This window comes from Chrysochloris asiatica, unplaced genomic scaffold (genome assembly GCF_000296735.1).
Source record: "Chrysochloris asiatica unplaced genomic scaffold, ChrAsi1.0 scaffold00066, whole genome shotgun sequence".
Classification (NCBI taxonomy): Eukaryota; Metazoa; Chordata; class Mammalia; order Afrosoricida; family Chrysochloridae; genus Chrysochloris; species Chrysochloris asiatica.
The window spans coordinates 9,969,908-9,988,135 of record NW_006408584.1 but is presented as its reverse complement, the minus strand read 5'-3'; the positions used below and the strand labels follow the sequence as shown (position 1 = coordinate 9,988,135).

The following is an 18,228-nucleotide window of genomic DNA, read 5'->3' as shown; positions in this document are numbered from 1 at the left end:
TTAGGCATGTATCCTTTTGAAGCCACTCAGCTGTCAAAAGAGGGTATCAGTTCTACTTTGTGGCTCAGCTGACTGTTACAGTTCTCCATTTAGGGGCAATATATTATAAAAGTTCTTCAGATACTTGACAAGCACAACTGAATCTCAAAAACACTGTTACTTAATATTTATGAAAAGCTCAACTGAAACAATGCTTATGGAGGATTGCCTGAGGATTAACAGCCTGAATATGAATAGAACTGGTTTGATATTCTCCACAGATTTGCTTCAATGCAATCGTTCTCTGGCTTCATGCCATCAATTTACACTGTGCTGCATTATAAGAAAGAGCTCTATGAAATCCAAATACTATAAAAATGATTGGGGATATTTTTCATTCCATTACATACTGCTTTATAAAACAGCTTAAAACCTCATTGATATCAGGAATCCATAAGCTCCAGACAATGGTTAAGTTCTACATGTTTATTTTGATAATAATTAAAAATAGTATTTAGAAAAATAAACATGATTTTCAGTAATAATTCACAATTGACAAATATTTTCAAAGACCAAGACCTTAGTTTCTTAGTGGAATTTATGAATATTTGGGCCGTTAAGGTCTGAAAAAGAGTCTCCCTTTAAAGGAATCCATATGTTATTTAGGAGTCCTGGTATGGTGCTGTGGGTTAATGCACCGGACTGCAAAGTTGATTTGAACTGCAAGGTCAGTGGTTCAAATTCACCAGCAACTCCTCATCAGAAGCCCTATACAGTTACTATGGGTCAAAACCAGCTTGGCGGCACATAACAACATATGTTATTTAGGTCTAGAGAATACTGTATGATAGTGCCCTCTTTGTAGAGATGATGAGAAATTTTGCCCTTTGATTTCAATAGTAAAAATAGCAATCCTTCCAAGCAACTAATGTTTGTCTCATGGAATTAATTAGGTTTCCTGTTTTGCCACAATGACCAAAGCCCAATTTGAAATACACTTTGAGTAACTGTAGAGACCCTTTGAGCATGAATTTTTTATTATTAATTCATCTTTGGTTTCATATTATATTACTTGTTCTTATTTGTCCAATATGTTGACTTTCCAAAACACTTGTTTCTAACTTACATGGTAGAACATAAATAAATCTCAAGAGAATTTAAGCACCAGCATATTTTAAATCTTCAATTTTATAACTAAATTAATAAGTTTATTTGACAAATGTTCCAAAAACTACATTTTTGCTCAAAATATTCAGAATCAGTTTACAACTTCATTAAAAAAATTACTACTTTTCTGTGAAATATTTAAAAATTAAAACAAAAAGATAAACATTTATTTATCCTATGGATTTTATTCATTAAACTTGGTTTTAAGCAACTTTACGCTATATCCAATCCTCCTTCCTCCCACAATTTAAATGTAACTTTTTCTGGAAACAGAAAGCTCATCTTTCTCTCTAGGAGCAGCTTGTGGGTTTGAACTACCCAACTTGTGGTTAGCAGTTCAGCTCTTATTCTACAGCACCTATGGGGCTCCTCCTTAATTCTTAATTATAAGAGTCTAATTTGGTCACTTTAAGGATCTGTAGTAGAACTGTAGGAAAAGCACTGAACTGCTAACCACACAGTCGGTAGTTCAAACCCACCAGACACACCAAAGGAGAAAGTGGAATCTTTGTTTCCATAAACATTTATAGTCTCGAGAACTCTACACAGGGTCACTATCAGTTGCTGTTTTCTTGATGGCAGTGGGTTGTTGTTTTTTTTTTAATAGGCATTAATTATGGGTTCATGGTTCCCTTATATAGTTATCCCTTTTCCATTTCTTTCCATTTTCCATGGTTCAATCTCCCTTCTCTAGTTTACCACATTTAAATTATTTTAAAATAGTACTTTTGTATGGTTTTATACATTGTTTTATATATATATATATATACACATCCCAAATAAACCCAAAATAACCAGAGGGAATATAAACAAATACTGTTTAATGATGAAGCATGCAGGGGATTGTATCATTGCAATAGAACAAATATAATAGGATGAGTGTAAAACTGATGTTCCCCTATATATATATATATACATACATACATATATACATATATATGTATGTATGTATGTATATATATATACATACATATATACATATATATGTATATATATATACATACATACATATATACATATATATATGTATGTATGTATGTATATATATACATACATACATATATATATATGTATGTATGTATGTATATATATATATATATATATATATATATATATGTCACATTTCCCCAGGGAACCAGAAAACATGCAAAATTAAAAGCAAAGATTCTTTTAATGTCCATTGTAACAAAGTGCTAAGCATATAAGGATTCTCAATAAATACTCAACAAAAAAGTATTCTCAACAAACACTTTCTAAAACAATCACAATGTATTAGATGACAGAATAGTTTGTTATATTACAGCAATGGAAACTGAAACTTAACAGAAAACAAGTCACTAATTCACATAACTAGTTTGTTGCAGAGCCAGACTATAACACTGGTCTCTTGATTCCATGTTTAGTGCTCTTGACTAAATTTAACAGTAAAAACGATTTTAATTTTAGTAACTCAATAAAATCCCCTGACATATTTTGGGTGATTGTTTTGGTAAATATTTTCCCAGTATATAAAAGGTTTATATTGAAAGTTAATTTTCTATGTTTTAAAAGCACTACATAAAGTTCTAATATGGATTTTACCACCATTCATATTTTGTCACCCTCTTTTTCTCACATTTATTTAAAATATAAGGCTTCTGAGAAAATCTTACCTTCTTGATAGGCTCCATCTGCCATGACTAAATGAAGAATCTTGGCATAAAGATGCTGATGCTCATTTCCCAAAATATTCTGAACTATTGTTGAACATGCTTCAATATTTTCATCTTCATCTTCATGAATAGCCTATACAAAATTTCCAAATATAAATTAGTATTTGAATCTTAACTTTTCTAATTGATTACTTCACTTATTATTTATAATAAATTTTACTGGCCAATAAAGATCAACATTTCACTAGTACTCAAACAGAGCACACTGAAAAAAATAAATGCTTTAATTGACATTTTATTTACCTTTACTTTCTCATAAACCTCAAAGAACTTTTCAAAGCCTATTTCCTGTTCCAGGTGAAGTCTCAGCTCCTCTAAATGATTGAAGACACTGTCACATTCACATTCACTAGTAATCTCACCATCACTGTTATCTAAAAACATAAAGAGAAATGAAATAAAGATATTTTATGACTAAAAAAATAGGACTTGCTAAACTAATTTTATCTTAATGGGACCTGGGGACTCCTGAGCCCATAGACAAGGACATGGCCACAGCTAAAAGTGAAGCGTACAGCTGATATGAAATGAGGGGATATGCACAAGGGTGCCCAAACTTGCCGACAGTGCCCATTGGACCTAGCTTCAATGGCTGGATGTTCAGAACCTGATGAGAGGAAGGAAAAGAGGAAAACAAGTGTAATTTGCTACAATCTGATGAACTTGACCTATACTTAGGGATGTAGTAGCTTAAAATACCAACCAAGAGGGAAAGAATCTTAACAGCAAGGATCATTCCCATGCCCTCTGTACACAGGGTTGATAGGGATGGACAACTTAGACAATGGATACCTAAAATGTGTGTGTGTGTGTGTGTGTGTGTGTGTGTGTGTGTGTGTGTGTGGCTGTAAAAGCATGAAGTGACTGGCTTACAAGTTTTCAATTGGGAGTTTAGATTCAGAGTATGTGTGGGGGAAGGTAAAATTCGCACTGAGAGGTTTTCATCCTGTAGACATGTCTGGTGAAAGGAGATGGGGACAAGACCCTCATGAGTCAATAGTAATTGTTATCATGATTAATTGCGATTGTCACAACTGTAAAGGTAGAAGTTTTGTAATAAAAGAGTGAGTGGTCGATCTTATAGTCCCAGAGTGGAGAATCCTGGGACCATCAAGGGAGAAGAGTGAGAGCAGATTGTGGGACCCTATCCAGGGAAGTGGTGATACCAGAGATGGAGGCAGAGATGATGACATGGAGAGATGGAGCGGCTGGGGACTCTAGACTCATGGAGGGAAAGGGGATATGTGCTGGTGGCTTGGGGGGGGGGGAGCTTGCAGGGTGTGTCCTCTAGCTGTTTGAATGATTTTATATTCTTCAGTGTTTTGGTGCACATCCCAAATAAACCCGAAATAACCAGAGGGAATACAAACAAATACTGTTGAATGATGAAGCATGCAGGGGATTGTATCATTGCAATAGAACAAATATAATAGGATGAGTGTAAAACTGATGTTCCCCCATATAAACTATCACTCAATTCACAATAAAAAGTTTAAAATAAAATTTTAAAAAGAAAAAGAAAAATAGGAGTCTTAATGGCACTGTGGGCAAAGCACTGGGCTGCTAACTGCAAAATTGGTGGTTCAAGCCCACCAGCCATTCTTGGGGAGAAAGATGAAGCAAAACCCTCCCCGAAAACAACCCAACTCACTTTCTTATTTAACCACAGTGGGTAAAAAATTCACAATGAGCTTAGAATAGTCATTTTGTTCCAGTTTTTTCCAAAACTAAATTTTTAGGAAAAAAAATTTTTTTACAAGTGAATAATGTCAGTTAATAGACTACTTTCAATATTAACAATTTTGCTACTATAAATATCTTTCACTTATATAAGAAATCAAAGTAAAAATCTAAAGAAGAATGTTACTTTGGGAGTCTTTTCTTTTACAGACATAAATAGTATGTCAGATTAGAATAGAAGCACTCCTGGGCATCTCATCTGATTGAGTGTGGGGGGAATATATCCCTATGTTTGGCATTGAAGCCAATCCTAATGTTTGGACTGAGCCAATCCTAAATTCAATTATTAAAATATTGCTATTACATGAAAAGCATGGAGAAGGCTGGCCACATAGGATATATATCATAAAATTTTAGGGAAGCACCTACAAAGATACTATAAATGCCCAGTATGTTTTGTATCATGCACAAATCCAAGATACTTCGAAGCACTCTAGTCAAAGACAAAACCAAGTATATTTTTTTCTTTTCATATTAGCCCTTCTTTCTAAATAAATCTAATACTATTATTGAAATATAAAAATTTTCTGTACATCTTATGCAGAAACAGTAGCTTTTAAACCAAGGAAAAAATGTAAAAGTTTAAAAAATGACTTTCATCATTATCCTTGCTGATTAGTCACTGTAACTTTTCATTAAGATAAAGGGCTAAAAAACTAACTTGTAATATTACTGGAAAAAAAATACAAGAAATGAAGGACAACTAACTGAAAACATAAAAATCCTTCAAAAATAATTTAATGGGATAGAACTAGAACAACTATGTATACACATTTGTATAAAAAGTGTCTCTGAATAAAATGTAGAGACACAGAAGTAGGTTTCAGTTTTTATCTTAAGTTGAAGTGGTTTAGATTAGATATCAGAAAAAGAAACTACTTGAAAAATTTTCACAGGCTGAAAAGTAAAGAGGCCTATAATCATACGCACCCGAGTGCCATTCTTCATTTAGGGCACTTTCACTGCTGGGATTGTCTTCCTCATCTGCCAGATCTGTACCATTTGCAGTCTGCTCTACATCACTGGTCTTTAAGACGGATTCTTCCTCCTCACTGTATTCCTCACCAGGTTGTTCCCTAAGCAACTGCTCCATAGAAGCCTGAAGCTCTTGTAAATCTGTGTCAGTTTCTTCAAACACACTGAAATGTAAAAAATCATATCAACTAAAGTTTTACCTTAATTCTAGGATTTTATTTTAATTAAATATGCATATGTACTCTTTGCTATTTAAGAACACTAATAATGTACTTTTTAAAATCTGAAAGAAAGAAAAAGCAAACTACACAGTTTTTAAAATAGGCAATGAGGATTAATATAATTGATAAGTATGTGTTGCTATAGGATCACCACTGAACTGTGACTCACAAGGTGGGCAGTTCAAACCCACCAGCTGCTCCTCAGAAACCCTATATAGGGTTGCTAGGAGTAGAAATTGACTTGACAGCACAAAACAACAACACAATGCATGATACACCTTCTGGAATACATAAACCGAAGATGGCTTATTTTAAATGATCCAGCTTTATTGAAGTGAAGTATACTACTATGCAATGCTTAAATTTTAATATAATTTTTCAATATTTTAAGAAGCCAGGCTGAAAAAATTTTTCATTTGCTTTCTAAAACAAATATTTAATATTCAAATTTTTTTCTCTGATGTAAACTTGAAATTTTAGCATAACGCTGATAAGGATATATAATAGCTGTGTAGTATACAAAGAGTTTTCTATACCTTTTTTGAGAATTGAAAATACATAGGGAATTACATGTTCAGATTAATGGGATAATACAGTGAATAAGGAGTCCTGTTGTGCTGCTGTGGGTTAATGCGCCAGACTGCAAAGCCATCTGAACTGCAAGGTCGACAGTTCAAGCTCACCAGCTGCTCCTCGGAAACCCTATACAGGGTTGCTATGGGTCAGAACCAACTCGATGGCACTTAACAACAACAACAATAGTGAATAAAATGGTCATCAAGAACTTTGACAGCTGCTTATTCCTGAAAATGTGTCTAAAACAGTTAATAAGTAGAATTTCCTGTATAATTAGGATATTCTAACCATAATAATTTTAACTTATTTTAAATGATCCAGAGAGAATCTTCTTTCAAGGTATTATTCAGGAAATAAATTATATTTATGAAATTACAGATGTTGGAATGGTCTTATTTATGCAAAGAAAACCTTCCACATTTATACTGAACTTTGTAAAGTAGTTTCATAGGCTTTCTGCTCCCGTAAAGATTTCCAGCCTTGGAAGCCGTGTACAGGGTCGCTGTGAGTTAGAACCAAAGCCACAGCACATAACAACAACAACAATACTATTATTTAAATTTGATCACAAAGTCAATTCATGGCAAATGCAGGCCTGAAATCTAGGTCTTCTAACCAATTTTATAATTAGACAAAGAAATATAGTTATCAGCTTTTTTTCTTTTATAATTTGCTTATTTCTCCTGAAGTGGCAAGCAAATGGCAAAGTCTGCAGAATAAAAGCTAAGAGTTAGTTGAGGTTTTAGATGTGTGAATCTGAAAGAGACTACATGTCCTATTTGAGAAATTCATCCAGCAGAAAAAAACAGGGCGTAGGTGCTGAGTAAGATCTATCTAAAAGTTTCATCTCAATCTCAAATCCAACAAACAAACAAACATAAACAGTATTATTTTAGACTTTTCAAGAAAAGCTGCATGGTTGGAAAAGGATGATAATCTTTCAGTGCAGAAATATATTTACTTTTTTATACAAATATATTTATATACTGCAAGGTAATGCCGTGGACTGCAAGGATGGTTTAAATCACAAGGTTGGTGGTTTCAAACCCCTGCTATGAGGCGGAACAAACTCCAAGGCACTTGACAACAAAGCTTAAATAAAATAAAAACTAGAAAATAAAATGTGCCAGATCTCTTGGTTACTCACTGCTCACTGATGTTGTTGTTGTTGTTAAGTGCCGTCGAGTCGGTTCTGACCCATAGTGACTCTGTACAGGGTTTCTGAGGGTGTAAATCTTTACGGGAGTAGAAAGCCTCATCTTTCTCCCACGGAGTGGCTGGTAGTTTCGAACCGCTGACCTTAAGGTTCGCAGCCCGATTCATAACCACTATGCTACCAGAGCTCCTTCTGCTCACTGATAGGAGAAAAAAAATCTAGGAATGATAAAATGCTTTCAATCAGATCAAAATGCAAACTGTCACTTCATACCCACTAGGATGTTTACGATAAGAAAGATGGAGAAATTGGAACCCTCATCTATTGCAGGAGAGAATGTAAAATGGTACAGTTGCTGTTGAAAAATTTGGTGAGTCGTTAAAATGTTAAACACATAACTGCCATGTTGTTGTTAAGTGCCATCGAGTCAGTTCCAACTCACAGGGACACTGTTTCCAAGGAGTGGCTGGTAAGTTTGAACTACTGACCTTGCAGTTCAAATTGACCTCGTGGTCCAGTACTTAGCCTACAGAGCCACACCAGGACTCCGTTGCCATATGACCCAGCAATTCCATTCCTAAATATAAAAAGTACTTAGATACTTCTACAAAATAAGTGAAATAAGTTAGAAACAAAAGGACAAATACTGTAGGATCCCACTTATATACCTACCACTCACTCAGTTTTCTGCTCCCATACAGATCACAGCCTTGGAAACGCTATAGTGGGTTGCTATGAGTCAGAATCAACTAAATGACACACAATCCCACCACCACCCCAACTCGTCTATCAGTCTGTCATACAGTGGTGACTTGTGTGTTGCTGGGATGCTGGAAACTATGCCACTGATATTTTAAATACCAGCAAGGTCACACATGGAGCTACCAGAATAAGACTAATACAGACTAGAAAGAAGGTGAGTTAGACTACTTTTGAATGTTTAGCCACTGACACATGATAGTAGTGAAATAATGTCAGATAGCATGAGAATACTGGATATGGAAACATGATGAATAGCACCACAAAGTTGTCAGATATAGTGCTAGAAGATAAGTCACTTAGGTTAGAAGGTACTACACGACTAGGAAGAAGAGCTGCCTCCTCAAAGTAGAGTTGACCATGATGACATGAATGGAGTAAAGCTTTCAGGATCTTCTTTTGCTGATGTGCCAAAACTCAAAATGAGGAGAAAAAATATATAAATATGTATCAATAGTTTAAAAAAGAAATGTATGAAATATGAATCTCAGGAAATTGTCAAAAATAAAATGGAGCACATAAAGATTGATATTCTAGGCATTAGTGAGCTAAAATAAACTAGTATTAGCCATTTTGAAATCTCAAAATCATATGGTTTACTATGCTGGGAATGACAAACTGAAGAGGAATGGCATTACAATCATCATCAAAAAAATATTTCAAGATATCTCTTGAAATATAAGGTTGTCTCTGATAGGACAATATCCTACAAGGAAGACTAGTCAATACCACTATTATTCAAATTTATGAATCAACCACTAAAGTCACTGATGATGAAACTGAACAATTCTATCAACTTCTTCAGCCTCAAATTGATCAAACAAGAAATTGAGATGTACTGACAATTACTGATTATTGGAAGGCAAAGGTCTGAAACAAAGAGGAAGGATCAGATGTTGGAAAATATGGCCTTGGTGACAGAAATAATACTGGAGATCGCATGATAGAATTTTGCAAGAACAATGACTTCTTCATTGCAAATACCTTTTTTAAACAACATAAAAGATGACTATACACATGGACTTCACCAGATGGAATAAACAAAAATCAAATTGACTAAGTCTGTCAGAAGAGATGGTGGAAAAACTGCATATCATCAGTCAAAATAAGGGCAATGGTAGGTTGTGGAATAGATCATCAATTGCTCATATGCAAATTCAGACTGCAACTGTAGAAAATTAAAGAAGTCCACGAGAACCAAAAATTTCCCTTGAACCTATTTCACCTGAATTTAGAGAGCATCTCAATAAAAGATGTGATGCAACAGACACTAATGTCTAAAGACCAGAAGAGCTGTGGGATGACATCAAGAGCATCATGCAGGAAGAAAGCAAAAAGTCATTAAGAAGACAAGAAAGAAAGAGAAGACTCAAATGGATGTCAGAAGAGACTCTGAAACTTGCTCTCCAGTGCAGAGATGCTAAAGCAAATGGAAGAAATAAGAAAGTAAAAGAGCTTAATAGAAAATTTCAAAGGGTAGCCTAAGGAAACAAAGTCAAGTATTAAAATGAAATGTGCAAAGCCCTGGAGTTAGAAAACAAAAGAGAAGAATATGTTTATGCTTAACACTTTTTAAGCTGAAACAACTGAAGAAAAAAATTCAAGTCTTGACTTGAAATATTGAAGGATTCTATGCATAAAATATTGAATGATGCAGAAAACATCAAAAGAAGATGGAAGGAATACAGAGTCACTGTTCCAAAAAGAAACGATCAATGTTGAACCAATTCAAGAGGTAGCATATGATCAAGAGCCAATAGTACTGAAGAAAGAAGTCCAAGCCTCACTCAGGCATTGGCAAAGAACAAGGTTCCTTGAGTTTATGGAATACAAACTGAAATCTTTCAATAAAGTGATACAGCTCTGGAGGCATGTCCGCATCTACGCCAAGAAATTTGAAGACCTGGCCAACTGATTGGAAGAGATCCATATTGGTGTCTATTCCCAAGAGAGGTGATCCAGTGGAATGTAGAAATCATCAGACAGTATCATTATATCACATACAAGTAATTTTTTGCTAAAGATAATTCAAAACAGCTTCAAGCATACACTGATAGGGAACTGCCAGAAGTTCAAGTCAGATTCAGACGAGGATATATATATATATCAGAGATATAGTTGCTGATGTCCGATGGATCTTGGCTGAAAGTAAAGAATATCAGAAAGATGTTTACCTGTGCATTATTTACTATGCTGAGGCTTTCAACTGTATGGATCATGACAAAATATGGATAGCATTGTGGAGAACAAGTATTCTAGAACACTTAATTGTGCTCATGATGAACTTGTACTTAGACCCAATGGCAGTTCAAACAGAACAAGGGGACTGAATGATTTAAAACTAGGAAAGGTATGTGCCAGTGTGGTATTCTTTCACTATATTTATTCAATCTGTAAATTGAGCAAATAATCTGAGAAACTGGATTATATGAAGAACGTGGCAAAATACTTACTCATGAAGATCAAAAACTTCAGTATGGGTTACATATCAATTTAAAGAAAACAAAATCTTTACAACTAGAACAATAAAAAACATCATGATAAATGGACTAAAGATCGAAGTTGTTAAAGACTTCACTTTGCTTGGATTCACTATCATCACTCAAGGAAGCAGCAGACAGAAATCAAATGACATATTGCATTAGGCAAATCAGCTGCACAAGACCTCTTTAAAGTGTTAAAGAGCAAAGATGTCAGTTTAAGGACTAAGGTGCACCTGACCCAAGCCATGGTGTTTTCAATAGCCTCATATGCATATGAAAGTTGTCCAATGAATAAGGAAGACTTCTGAAGGCTTGTTGCATTTGAGTTATGGTGTTGGAGAAGATTATTAAAAGTATCATGGACTACTAGAAGAACAAAAAAAAATCTGTTCTGCAAGAAGTATAGTCCAGAATGCTCCTTAGAGGTCAGTGTGACCAGATTTGGTCTCTTATACTTTGGACATCTTAACTGAAGGGACCAGTCCCTGGAGAAGGACATCATGCAAGGTAACATGGAATGTCAGCAAAAAAGAGGAAGACCCCCAATGAGATGTACTGGCACAATGGCAGCAGCAATGGGCTCAAGCTTAACAATTATGAGGATGGTGCAGGACTAGGCAGTTTCATACTGTTGTACATAAGGTGTACTCTATGGCAGCTAACAACAGCAACAACAACAACACTTATTTGAAATGTCTAGAATAGGCAAATACAGAGAGATATAAATTTATCAGTGATTGCCAGGAATCAACGGGAGGAAGAAAAGAGGAGCTACAGTTTAAGGGGCATTGAGCTTCTGTTTGTTGTTGTTATGTGCTCGAGTCAGTTCCAACTAATAACGACCCTGTACAGGGATTCCAAGGAGCAGCTGGTGGGTTTGAACTGCCAATCTTATGGTTCACAGTCCAGTGCTTATCCTACGGTGCCATAAAGAGTCTGGAGTTTCCATTTAGAGTGATGAAAAACATTTGGAAATGGATGGTTGTGATAGTTGCACAAGACAGTGAATATAATTAATATCAATTAATGATTGCTAAATTAGCAAATCTTTTTTTACATTACCACCATAAAATTAAAAAGAAAATATTGGTTTTATATATTAAGAGCCCAAAGCAGATACATAAATTAAAAGTCACAAAACAAATCCTACATATTCTAGTATTTTTCAACTTATTCTCCTGACAATGAATTTTACCTTCTCAAAAAAGAACTCTGCCTTCTCAAGTTATTGCAGGATATGCTAGTTTGATTTCCCCCCAAAGTTTGTAATATATGTTTGAGGGGCTGAGAGAGCTGATAATATCTGAAAACGTGAAGGGAGATTATTATCTAAGTGGAACATCACTCCCGACAACTCTCAGAGTGTTTGAATTTTCCTCTGGGACTCCCCATGAATCACAAATAAAGGAATACTGGGGGAAATTAAGTTACATATAATACACACAAATAAATGAATTAAGCAACAAATGGTGTACCTAATTTCTGACTGCAGGACTTTATAATCACACATTTCAGTAAACAGTGTGTTTTCAGGACATTTTCTTAGGGGAATTGTGGGGTACTAAGTTCTATACAATTTCCCATTGCAATCCCTGTATCATGTGGGGTCTCAATATAAGATAACATTACCACAGTGTGGCGCTGTGGGCTAATGAGCCAGACTGCAAACCCATTTGAACTGCAAAGTCGGCAGTTCAAGCTCACCAGCTGCTCCTCAGAAACCCTACACAGGGTTGCTATGGGTTGGAATCAACTCGATGGCACTTAACCACAACAACAACAACCATGCCAAAAGAATACAACTGGATCGCTCCTTAGAAGTGAGGAGGGCGAGACTTCATCTTGCTTAGATACTTGCTAACACTTTTACACTCTTTTCTTCTGCTGAATCTCCCACTGTCAGCATAATTTAAGTTTGACTTCTTATTATTTCAATAATAGTTCAAACCATGGATATAATAAACCAGTAGTATTGGGAAAGGTCAGTTGATAGAAAAGGACACTTGGTTTAGTAAGGCAGAGGGTCAGTGAAAACCAGGAAAACTCTCAATGAGATGCAGTGATGCAATAGCTTCAAATGTGGCTGTGTGCCACTGAGTCAGTTCCAATTCATAGCGACTAATATAAGGTTTTTGAAACTGTAAATCTTATGGGAGCAGAAAGCCTCCTCTTTCTCCTGTGAAGCAACTGGTAGATTCAAACCTTTGACTTTGTGGTTAGCAGCCCAATGCATAACCCATTAAACCATCAGGGTTTATTCTACAGTGCCACACCAGGACTCATTTCTAGGCTCAACAATGGATTTAAGCATATCAAAGCTTAAAGGAGATGTTGCAAGATTGGGCAACATTTTGTTCTGTTAAACATAAGGTTACCAAGAGTTGGAGTACATTCAATGGCAACTTACAGCATTAACAATATTATGCTAACAACCATTCATTTAGTATTTACTGCACTTACCAAGTACAAGACAATGTGAATAAGAGAAGATGAATAGGAGCTATTTTCTTAGATTCCTCAAGTAAAATTATGCTATTATGTTACTTAAAGGCAATATACTTATCACAATTTGTATGACTGTATTTTAAATAAAATGTTAAAGGAGCAGCAAAAACTCAGCCACAGATTATTTAAAAAAATGGTTTAGGGTAAACCATCTCTTTAGAACTTATATATATAGATTCAGAAATTATTCTAGTGTATTTATTAATAACATTATGCTCACATGTCATCAGAATCAGAAGGTCCTTCTTTAATGTGTTCATCTTCAATTTCATCTATTTCAAGATTGTCTTGTCGTATATCCCCTACAATGGGAACATCCATCAATGTTCTAAACAGCTTTGTCAGATCTGGAAGTGAGCATGTCCTCAACATCTGAAAATACATAAATATAAAAAGATTTCTTATTAGGAGTAAGGGAATCAAAAAGTAAAAATGAAGGGAAATTCATAAAATTAAAATGAATAATAATTCACATTTTATGTATATTCCCACCAGTGGTGTGGTGGGTTATGTGTTAGGCTGCTAATTGGAAAGTTTCTCTGTGGGAGAAAGATAAGGCTCTCTGCTCCCATTATGATTTACAGTCTAGGAAACCCTATATAGGAGTGTTATGAATTGGAACCAACTGGACAGTACACCACCACTACCACCATCAAACTATGTTGCTGCTTAAGTGCCTCCTTCACACTACTCACGGCACTTACATATTATCCTTCAGTCACCTGTTGTTGCTGGTGCTGTCCAGTCAGCTCTGTCTCATAGCAACCCTGTATAGGGTTTCTAAGGAGTGGCTGGTAAATTTGAATCACTGATCTTGCAGTTCAAGATGACCATGTAGTCCAGTGCTTCTCCTACAGCGCACACTAGGACACCTCCTTCTGCCATGTTGTTGTTATTGTTAAGTGCCATCGAGTCGGTTCTGACCCATAGTGACCCTGTATAGGGTTTCCAAGGAGCAGTTGATGAGCTTGAACCACTGACCTTGCAGTTCAAATGGCTTTGGGTTTTGGTACATTAGCATATACATCACAGCAATGGGTTTTGGTACATTAACCTTCTGCCATAGTTATCTGCTAAATGTTTCTCTTTCTCGCAATATTTTCACACCCAAATCTTGGAGTAAATTACTTTGAAGTTAGCAAAGCATTATCATGGAATTCTGGTATGGTGCTGCGGGTTAATGTGCTGGACTGCAAGCTTGGTTTGAACTGCAAGGTCAGTGGTTCAAGCTCACCAGCCACTCCTCGGAAACCCTATACAGGGTCACTATAAGTTGGAACCGACTTGATGGTACTTAAGAACAACAAACATTATCACAGGAAATTGGTTGCCCTTTGTATCCCTTAATTCTAGGGGTGCCGGCCAGCCAACATTTTGAAATTAGAGGCCTCAAATCATTACAAAAAGAAGCCTAGCATTGCTTCCTTACACATGGGATTGTGAGTAGAGCTTTCCCAATGGAACAGAAAGCTATAAAAACAGGCACTTTGATGTCCTTGCTGAGGATTATTTATAACAGTGGGGTGAGAAGGAACTCAGCAGACAGAACTGAGAAAAAACTGTACAGCTAAGCTGTTGAAAATTGGAACTGTGTTGGATAAAACTGAGGGTAATAACAATAGCCTCTGTCCATCTAACTTTCAACAGCTAGAATGTGAAAGGCAGCTAGGACTATGAAAAAGAGATCTACAGATGTTAACTCTCAGTTTTAATGCTCTGAAAAGAACCCAACACCAGATGGTAGACTATGAAGTAAACACAATGTTTAGCATATTCATAAGAATTTATATACCTGGTGTATTTAATTGGTATAATCTGTTTTCAATAATAATAAAAAGGATAGATTTCCATTATTTGAATATAATTTACATATTGTAGTAGTCAAGAAAAAATCCTTATGAACTACATACATGCTGGTTAAATTGGTAAAGCTAGATTGCTTGTTAAAGCACTTCAGAAGAGTATTGAAAGTATTTCTTCTGCTAAATCCCCCACTGTCAAAAGAATTTACTCTTGACTTATTTAATATTTTAATGGGTTGTTGTAAAGTGCAGTCGAGTCAGTTCTGGCTCATAGTGATCCTGTATAAATAAGGTTTTTCTGAGGAGTAACTGGTAAGCTTGTCCTGCCTTTGCAGTCCAGTGCATTAACCTGAAGCATCTATGTATATTATAAACCAGTGAGTGGTATGCAAAATTAGCAGCCAGTGAGAGTTTTACTAAGTGCCTGCTAAACAATAAAAATAAAGAGCACATATGCATTATATGTTGAAATTCAAGGAACGTTGGTGGCACAGTTAAGGTCTTAGGTGCTAACTGAAAGGTTGGCAGTTTGAAAGCATTAGTTCCTCCAAGGGAGAAAGATGTGACAGCATGCTACTGTAAAGATTACAGCCTTGGAAACTGTATAGGGAAGTTCTAGTTTGTCCTATATTGATAGTAGTTTGAACTGACTTCATAGCAATGGCTTTTGATTTTGTTTTTAACATAAAACAATGCAGTATTTTTTCAGGCTGAGAAAGTTTAGAACTAATCTCAAATGTAGCTTATACCTCTCAGCAATTAAAGTAACTTTCATAACCTAGCATAAAAGAATAAAGCTAGGAAAAAATTAAGAGGCCATGTAATGTGACAATCTGCCTCTCTCAACAGTCTACACACAGTTATCTGTCCTCTATTTAAAATCCTAAAGGTTTACAATATTCCTTCATAGACTATTATAGTCTGAAACAGGATATTCATTTTAGTCAGAGAGATTTTATGTAATAACCCTACCAGTTCTATAATTGTGATTCTTCTTTCGTCATGCTGTTTAAACACTATTCTATAGATTTACCATCAGTAGAAAGGGATCTTCCTGAAAACAGTTGTTCATCCATAGCACAATGCCTAAGATCTTATTTCATTTATAATCAAACCACTTTTTTCTACATTCTTTGTACCATGTCAATTTAGTCAGTGAGCATTTACTGCCATTATAAAGCTAAAAAGGTGAACAATGTTTTAGGAAACCTTTAAAAATTCACATACACGCAAAAAAATATATATATGCTACACTATTTTTCTCCAAAGTGAAAACAGAATTTCCAGCAAAATGGTGGACAAGGCAGACACATTACACATATCATCTACAACAAAAATATGAGAAACCCAATAAAACACATACAGATGATAATCCTGGAACCCAGAGCTTCAGAGGAAAGGCTAGTCATATTGACTAGGCGAAAAAGCTGAACAGGAGCAATGAAAAAGTAGGCAGATGGGTGAACTTTCTGCTGGCCTGACTCAACATCACCATCATGAATTTCTGGGAGCAGCACTGGATCCTGATGGTACACCAGTGACTAGTGACGAGTTCTCCACGCTCCTGAAGACCAGAGGGGTGGCCAGCTTCCACCATCATCCACCACCTACACAGCTCCTGCTCTACCAGATGTTGGAGCCACCCCATTGAGAGTCAGTGCATCTAGAAATGTATGAATTCTGCCTCTTCAGACAAACTCTATTTGTAGATATGATCTCACAAACAGAAAATCCCAAAGACACGGCAAAATAATTATTGGAGCTCACTGAAAGATTCAGCAAAGTGGCAGGATACAAGATCAACAAACAAAAATCAGTCATATTCCTTTACACTAATGAAGAAGGCTTTGAAAAGGAAATCAGGGAAATAATGCCACTTACAATTCCCATTCAAAAGATGAAATGTTGTCATTAGGTGCCATCTAGTCAGTTCTGATTTATAGTTACACTGCATAACTGTTTTTGCACCATCCTCACAATTGTAGTTCTCTTTGAACCCACTGCTACTGTCACATGTCAATCCATCTTGCTGTGGTCTTCCTCTTTTTTGTTGACCCTCCACTGTTCCAAGCAAGTTGTCCTCTCTAAGTACTGGTCTTTCCTGACACATTGAAACTACAAGAGACGAACTGTCACCATCCTTGCTTCTAAGGAGTAATCAGGGTTCACTTTCTTAACACAGATGTGTTTGTTTTACTGGCAGTCCTTGGTACTATGGTACTTTCAATGTTCTTCTCTAACACCATAACTCAAATGCATTGATTCTTCTACAGTCTTCCTTATTCATTTTATGCACATAATGAAGGCAGTTGAAAATATCATGGCTTGGGTCAGGTGCACCTAATCCTCAAATTGATCTTTCTCTTTCTGCTCTTGAACACTTTAAAGAGGTCTTGTGCAGATCTGCCTAATATAATATATCTTTTGATTTCTTGATTGCTGCTTCCATAAGCGTTGATTGTGAATCCAAGCAAAATGAAGTCTTTGACAACTTCAGTTTTTCTCCATTTATCATGATGCCATTTATCAGTCCAGTTACGAGGATTTCTGTTTTCCTCACACTGAGATGCAACCCAATAATGAAGGATGTGGTCTTTGATCTTCATCCGAAAGTATCTTAAATCCTCTTCACTTCCAGCAAACAAGGTTGTATCAATTGTATATTCGTTGCTGTTAAGTGCCGTCGAGTTGGTTCTAATTCACAGTGAACCTGCATAAGGTTTCTGAGGAGCAGCTGGTAGGTTATTAATGAGTCTTCCTCCAAGCCTGATGCCATTTTTTTCTTCATATAATCCAGCTTCTCAGATAATCTGCTTAGCATACAGATTTAATAATTATGGTGACAGGACACAATCCTGGTGCAAATCTTTCCTGATTTTAAACCATTCAGTATCCCCTTGTCTGTCCTAGCAATAGTCTCTTGTTCTATGTACAGGTTCCTCATGAACACAATGAAGTGTTCTACAATAACCATTCTCAGCAGTTAATCATAGTTTGTCAAGATCCATGCAGTTGAAAGTCTCAGACATAAATGAAAACTCAAATAGCAGAGGACACAGATGACTGGAACCTACTAGACAATAGGAACTTATGTACTTAAAACATTTCACCAAATGAATAAAAAGAGAACCTAGAGACTGGGAAAAAATTTGG

General features: G+C 35.8%; 1 protein-coding gene across 1 annotated transcript in view; it reads right to left on the bottom strand.

Annotated features, from left to right (window-relative positions):
- Positions 1–2,517: 2,517 nt before the first annotated feature.
- The window catches only part of LOC102829195 (serine/threonine-protein kinase Nek1-like), a 277,499-nt gene continuing 261,788 nt past the window's right edge, over positions 2,518–18,228 (bottom strand). The window contains 5 exon segments of the mRNA XM_006864548.1: positions 2,518–2,558; positions 2,799–2,931; positions 3,102–3,232; positions 5,529–5,737; positions 13,494–13,645. Of these exon segments, the coding sequence (XP_006864610.1) occupies positions 2,518–2,558; positions 2,799–2,931; positions 3,102–3,232; positions 5,529–5,737; positions 13,494–13,645 (666 nt within the window).